General features: G+C 42.7%; 1 protein-coding gene across 2 annotated transcripts in view; it reads right to left on the bottom strand.

Moving 5' to 3' along the window:
* Positions 1–339: 339 nt before the first annotated feature.
* The window catches only part of apba1a (amyloid beta (A4) precursor protein-binding, family A, member 1a), a 56,262-nt gene continuing 49,458 nt past the window's right edge, over positions 340–7,143 (bottom strand). Inside the window, exons 13-14 of one of the 2 annotated variants that reach the window (XR_015131715.1) lie at positions 5,061–5,205; positions 340–429 (exon numbers count right to left, since the gene is read on the bottom strand). Coding sequence is in view for 1 of the 2 variants with exons in the window: in XM_086313153.1 (XP_086169279.1) it covers positions 5,134–5,205 (72 nt within the window). In the remaining variant the exon portion in view is untranslated. Of the gene's footprint in view, positions 430–1,685; positions 5,206–7,143 lie in introns of those variants that run through there. The other variant, XM_086313153.1, reaches the window with a different exon arrangement.

Below are 7,143 nucleotides of genomic sequence, written 5' to 3'. Positions count from 1 at the left end.
GGACAAAGACACGCTGTGGAAGAGAGCCAGAGATTAATAATAACTAACAATTAAAGGCAGAGAGGTGTTTTCATTTATTGCCTATAATAAAAACAAACCTTGTATATGTGCTGTTTGTTTGTTTACTGTCTCGTAACCCCTCTCTTAGGATAACAGCAGGAACAGGTGATATATGGGTGTGATGTGTCCCTGCAGCTTTACTGTAGAGCTCCATAAGGAGCGATGAGCACAGCCAGTGTGCTGTGTTGATGACCCCGAGCAGTGTAGCAAAAGACAGCGCTCCAAAATGATAAATAAATACATAAATATATTTGGTTCATTTTAAAGACAAACCTAGTGAGCAGCTGAAGGGTCTGCACATGACAGATTTAGCCGAAGCATGGTGGAGCTCGTTGGGAACAGGAGACTGGTCAGCCTTAGCCGAGATATCTGATGGAAACATTGTGATTGGGATGGTGATCAATCAGGTGTATAGAGAGGCTGCAAGAAGTGTTGTTTATTTCACTTATCACAAAACGGCAGAGGCTAGAATCCTTTATTCATATTTATATTTTGAATAGTAGAATATTTGAGCTTCTTTATTGTTTTTGTACAAGCAAGGTATAGTGTACATTCTTTAGGCAATGCAGAGTCCCCTCAAACCAAAAACAGACAGTTGTACATCCTGCTGCTGCTTGTACATTCACACACAGCCACAGTCGTCACATTTGTGGGTTACGTTATACAGACGTCTTTGTACATTGCTGACTGTTTGATATAAAAGCCAAAATGAAACAGAAACTGGTACTGTTTTTTTCTTTCTGTATTCAAGGGTAACAGGGTAAGACATAAGGTAATATCTGCCCACAGATATTACCTGCATTCATTATCTCATGATAATTAATACAGATGCAATTTATACAGTGTATTTGCATAAAATCCATCTTATGGAAAAAGCTTGACATAGATTGACTGTCATCACTATAAAGAAACATAACCTCATATTAATTTAAATTGATTTATTTAATAAAAATCGAAATGCAGAAGCAATGTGTAAAAAGTTAAGTATACTCGAGCTTGTAGAACGACCTAAGCAGCGCTCTAGAGTATGTCCACAACTCTGAGTCTCCGTGTGGTCATCAGCTGACACACATCGTGCCCCTATCGTGTGTCCCAATCAGAGATAGTCAGGGGCGGGACCTCTGTAGTTGTCCCGTAGTCCTTTTGTGTGTATTTGAAAGTGCAGGCAGATAGAGAGGTGAGTAGTTTGAATAAAGCGATATCGATTCATTAAATCCTGAATCGACTTTTAAATATAAATGTCGAAACGCCAGAATCTCAGGTTAAAGCTCTCAAAACTATTTCAACAACCACCAAACAGTAAATGAGAGCAGGTAACGGACTCCACACAAAGACGTAAACACAGACCCGACGCATCAGAATCAGCTTTCTCACCTGACGGCCCGAACACGGTCACGCCGTCGGGGCTGAAAGCCGGCAGCTCGCCGACTCTGATGCGTCGGGTCTGCTCTGTGTTTACGTCTTTTTGTGCTCGATTCTGATGCTGCAGGTTTTATTTCTCTCCAACCAAAATTCACTGAACCAGCAGCAAAAGAAGCAGCAAACTATGTTTCACATTTGATAAATGTCGTCATTAATTCCCTCTGACCTTTGCTGTTTTGCTTCCAGCACAATAAAATCACACAGCTCTCTCTCTGTACTTCAGGAATAGTTTCCCGTCTCAAATCTCTGTTTTCTGCATTCATTGGCTTATTACCCACCGTCTACCGTTGTTTACAGCGCTGTCTTTTTCTTTTTTGTTAATTAAATGTCCTCGGACAAGAAAGACTCATTTCTGCTGTTCAATACTGAAGAAATTTATACTTTTTAAAATTATGCAAAATTGCAGAATATTTTTAAGGTTATCTGCTATAAAAAGATTGCAGATTACAGAAATCAGTGACGATACGCAGCCCCAGTGAGCAGCCTAGGCCCGACAGAAGCGGATGTAGCTGTCAGTAATGAGGAAAGATGAAAAGAACTATTGATAACTTATTTGTTAAGTTAAGGCCTGATCCGTCTGAAATTCATAGCCAGCTCTGACACGGAGCCATCAGCCCCTGAATGCTGAAAAAGCAGCAGTGTATCCAGAAACACATTATATGCTGCGATAAATGTGTCCCCTCCCCCCGCTGCCTTTCAGCAGCAAACAGGTCGTCAGAGGAGCCGATGTGATGATTACGTTTAACATTGTCTACAATATTGCCGAAGAGTGCCAACGCTCTTTAAACACAAGCACTTTTTCAGTAACTTTGTGTTGACAAGATTGTTAGTTAATCATTTACAAATCAGTGTTGTCTGTATAGACAGCAATTCCCCCCAAAAAGTGCACATGTAAAACTGCGGTGTTAAGTGATGCAGTTGAAAAATTTGGGTGCGCCTAACGTTTGTGCTGGTGCGCCTTGCAACCGTGGCAAAAAGAGTTAGTCTAGAGCTTTGCCTAAGCAACCAAAGACGTTAGTAATCTTTTGTCATCAGTCACTCAGATGTCTCATTGTCCTTCACACAGCTGCTTCCATGCTTTGTCGGTTATGAACAGCTGTCTTAAGGTCCACTACAGCATTTCACCCAGCTTGAGGTGGGACTGGGCCATTGCAACACCTTCACATTTGCTTTGTCACATTTTACTCTAGAATACTTTGGTATACCGAGGAGTTTACTCAATGGTTGCAAGGTGCCCAGGTCTTGTTGCTGCACAAGAAGCCAACGAGTTAGCTTTGCAAAACTGCATCTGAACTAAGCCATGCTGGTATATTCTTTTTAGGCTCTTTTTCTCGGAAGCAAATGCAAAGATGCCATACTTGTTCCATGTTTTTTCTTACTGTATTATGTGGAACTTCAACATTTAACATGGCTAACTGAGGCATGTGGAGTCTGAGTGTAGCTCTGAGTATTGCAAGAGCTGGAATGAATTTGCTGAGACATCCACTGAGACGCGACGACAGGAAACTGCCATGAATGTTTTCCACTTGTGAAAAGTCTTTGTCACTGTAGAATGATGGATTTGAAACTGTTTGGAAATGCTCTTATGAGCCTTGTGGGCAATAATTGCTTTTTAGGTAACTGCTGATGTCTTTTCTCCATGGCAGTGAAGATACTAGATAACTGAGTGCTCCAGATCCACAAACTGCTAAAACTTTTCCTTTTCTAGAGGTGATCAAATCTACTGATAATCAATAATCACTGATTATGCTCATGCAGGATAAATAGGTGTATTTACCCACTTAATTCCTACAGGAAACAGTAGTTAATTTTTCACACATGCTTCTGCATTTGGGCTGAATTTATATTAAGTGAATAATGATGTTGGAACATGTCATGGTTTGTTGTTCCTCTGAGGTTATATTTACCTCATTTTAAAATGTGATGACGGATCATTTCGGGTTGCTGTAGCTCAGGAGGTGGTGCAGGTCATCTACTAATTGAAATGTTCATGGTTCAATCGCTGGCTGTTTGCCGAATATCGTTGGGCGAGATACTAGCCCCGAGCTGCTCTCCGGGGAATCCACCGAGTATGAATGTGTGCGATTGTTAGATCGAACACAACCCCCAGAAAGAAGTGCTTGTACAAATGGATGAATGAGGCAAGTTGTATAAAGCGCTGTGAGTGCTGGGATAAAGTAGAAAAGTGCTATATAGGAATGAGTTAATTTACCATTAAATTCTGGTAATAAACAAGAATAATCTGCTCAAAATACTGTGATTCTGAGCTGAGAGTAGAAACACGACTGAGCCCACAAAGTGAAACCTACGTAACTTAATTCTACATAAACGAGGGTTTTTTTCATACATGGGTTTGGTGTAGAAAATGTAACTAGACATCGGCAGTGCCCTGTGGTGAACCTCGGGGTACTAGTAGCAGATCCAGTTATGTTCAGAGGTTTACATACAGCCATCATGTGCATGAACGTTACATTTATTTTGGGCCTTTAAAGTTTAAAAAAAATAAGAATGAGGAGAAAAAGTTTGAATTTGTTTTGGATTTTCTCTCATCCATGCTGGGTCAAAAGTATACGTACATGCAGGCTCTCTCACTCTCTATACATAATGTTTAATAACTTATGCTGATTATAGATTATAGATTAGAATAATAGTATTCAGATTGATTGATCAATACTCACAAATTTAAAGGAACTCACTGTAGATTTACACACCATCTTACAATGCTGTGATGGCAGACATTCCCCAACTCTGTGAATGGTACTCATGGCCACTGATCAATGGTTGTTGATTAGCGGTCATGGCAATTTGCATACTAATGGTCATAAGCTGACCTCCCAGCCCAGTGTTCATTCAGTGCTGCTGGTGTCAGTCACTGTGCAAATGTCCTGTTTCTAAGGTTGGAAACCTGCAGTCAGCTGAGACTGAAGAAGTCACCTGATGATGACGAAACGTTTCTCCCACTGAAAACTCTGCGGCCAGACTTTTTGGGATTTCTTTAGCTGGATGATTGAGCATGAAGACAGACAACATCAAGTAATGTTTCATCTACTTCTGGAATAGCTTTCCTCAGCATGTTTGGGCCTAGCATGGGTCCATGCCAGGAAAGCAACCAATTTAAATGAACTTGACTAATTGTGGCAAGAAGAGTGATCAAATATTCAGCTGGAATTTCACCAGAGGTTTGTTGATGGCTACCAAAAGCATCTAGTGACCCACAATGTCATGAAAGTATGTAAACTTTTGCCCACAACTGTGTCTGGATGTGACTCATGTGTAAGATTGGAAATAAGATTTTTACTGTGCAAAACAAACATCATTCCTCTAATTTAACAATGAGGAAACTGATTTAGTTTCATGAACTAAGCGGCAATACACGTTACTATATATTGTGTTTCAAAATATCAACAGTAAACCATGAAGAAACTCTGCAGACTCTGGGGCACGACTAGGTACTGAAAATGTATCTGGTGTGAACATCTTTTTATTGTAATAATAAAAGCCTACATACACATGGATAATATTGGTTTTTGTGTTGCAGCTAGATGAGTTTGAGCAACAGAACAATCTTAACAACTCACTACAATTCATCAGCTATACAGGATGAGGTCCGGGCTGGGCTGAGGGAGTTGATCTGTGAGGTCAGTTTGTGGGTTAAATGTAAACAGGCTGCTCCTGGGCGGTCAGCAGGCGATACATAGCAGCAGGCATGGTCTTCATATGAATCTAAAGCAGACAGAACAGAACAAAGTAATCATCATGGAATTCTGATATAAAGGTTCTTATTTATATCATTACATATCTAATGGTATAATGGTATGTAATAGAAATTCGGGTAGGAAAGGGTGCCCAAGAATCAGAGATGCCTGAAGCCCTGAAACGATTGTCAAGAACCGTGCAGAAGTAATAAAAGGGGCTACATCCTGACATCAAGCCACTCGTGGACCACAAACAACATCAGACTACGGAGTGGTAAATGGACTGGTTCTTATATAGCACATTTCTACTCTGAGCAAAGCGCTTTATACAACTAATTCATTCACCCAATTACTTCCCATTCACACAGGCACTTATTCTACACTGTTAAGTGCTCACTGTCTAACATTCATACGCATTCACATTCCGATGGATGCATCGGAGAGCAACATGGGGTTAATATCTTGCCCAAGGATATTTGGCTGGTGGAGCCTGGGATCGAACCTTCCAGTTAGCAGCTGACCTGCTCCACCACCTGAGCTACAGCCACCCCACAAAGACTGTTGTTCAATTGTCCAAAGTCCTCTTTTCAGATAAAATTAAATTTTGGATTTTAATTGGAAGTCAAGGTTGTAAAAAAGGCACATGAAAGTCCCACCCACAGTGTCCAAAAGCTACTGTCAAATGGCACTGTTGTTGACCGTGACCACATGGGGTCTTGGAGTAAAAGGAATAGGAGAAACACCTGACCCAACGATACAGACCAGCTGAAGGCTGCTATCAGAGCAACATGGGCCTCATTAACAACCTCATAACCCACCATAAGTTGGTCAACAACAACACCTACACCAGAATGCTGTTTATAGACTTCAGTTTAGCGTTCAATACAATCCACCCCTCACAACTCATCAGGAAACTGACAGACCTGGGCATCAGTTCCCTCATCTGCAAATGGTTACTGGACTTCCTGACCAACCGCCCCCAACATGTCCGGCTGGATAACCACTGCTCATCTACCATCACGATGAACACCGGTGTACCACAAGGCTGTGTGATGAGCCCTTTCCTCTACTCCCTCTTCACCCACGACTGCAGACCTGCTGATGGTTCCAACACCATCATTAAGTTTGCAGATGACACCACGGTGATTGGCCTCCTCAGTGACAACGATGAGGCCGCCTACAGGGAGGAGGTGGATCGTCTGGCTGAGTGGTGCGACAGAAACAACCTGCTGCTTAACACCGAGAAGACCAAGGAGCTCATCGTGGACTACAGGAGGAATGCTGACCCACATCCACCCATCCACATTAAGGGGACGGCTGTGGAGCGTGTGAGCAGCTTCAAGTTCCTGGGAGTCCACATCTCCGAGGATCTCACCTGGACGACCAACTGCTCCAAGCTGGTCAAGAAGGCTCACCAGCGCCTCTTCTTCTTGAGGACTCTGAGGAAGAACCACCTGTCCTCAGACATCCTGGTGAACTTCTATCGCTGCACCATCGAGAGCATCCTGACCAACTGTATAACAGTCTGGTACGGGAACTGCTCTGCCTCGGACCGGAAGGCGTTGCAGAGGGTCGTGAAAACTGCCCAGCGCATCGCCGGAGCACCACTTCCTGCCATAAAAGACATCTACAGGAAGCGGTGTCTGAAAAGGGCTGGGAAAATCATCAAAGACCCCAGTCACCCATCACATGGACTCTTCACCCTCCTGCCCTCTGGGAGGCGCCACAGGAGCCTCCGGACTAAGACCACCAGGTACTGGAACAGCTTCTTCCCCACAGCTGTCAGACTCCTGAACTCTGCCTCCTGACATCTGACCCACGTTAACACATGGACTGGACATACACACACCCACAATGGACAACTGTACCCTCAAACACAATAATAACATGGACTGAACCATCACTCACAACCACTAGCACTTTATATACCTCTGTAGAAACTATCCACATATCTCACTGATCTTAA

Source organism: Aulonocara sp. 'chitande type north' Nkhata Bay, linkage group LG12 (assembly GCF_057382095.1).
Source record: "Aulonocara sp. 'chitande type north' Nkhata Bay isolate Kocher_YH1m ecotype deep benthic linkage group LG12, A_spYH_male_GT1.1, whole genome shotgun sequence".
NCBI lineage: Eukaryota > Metazoa > Chordata > Actinopteri > Cichliformes > Cichlidae > Aulonocara > Aulonocara sp. 'chitande type north' Nkhata Bay.
Note: the sequence above shows the minus strand (reverse complement) of the source record. Positions and strands in the feature narration are given on the sequence as shown.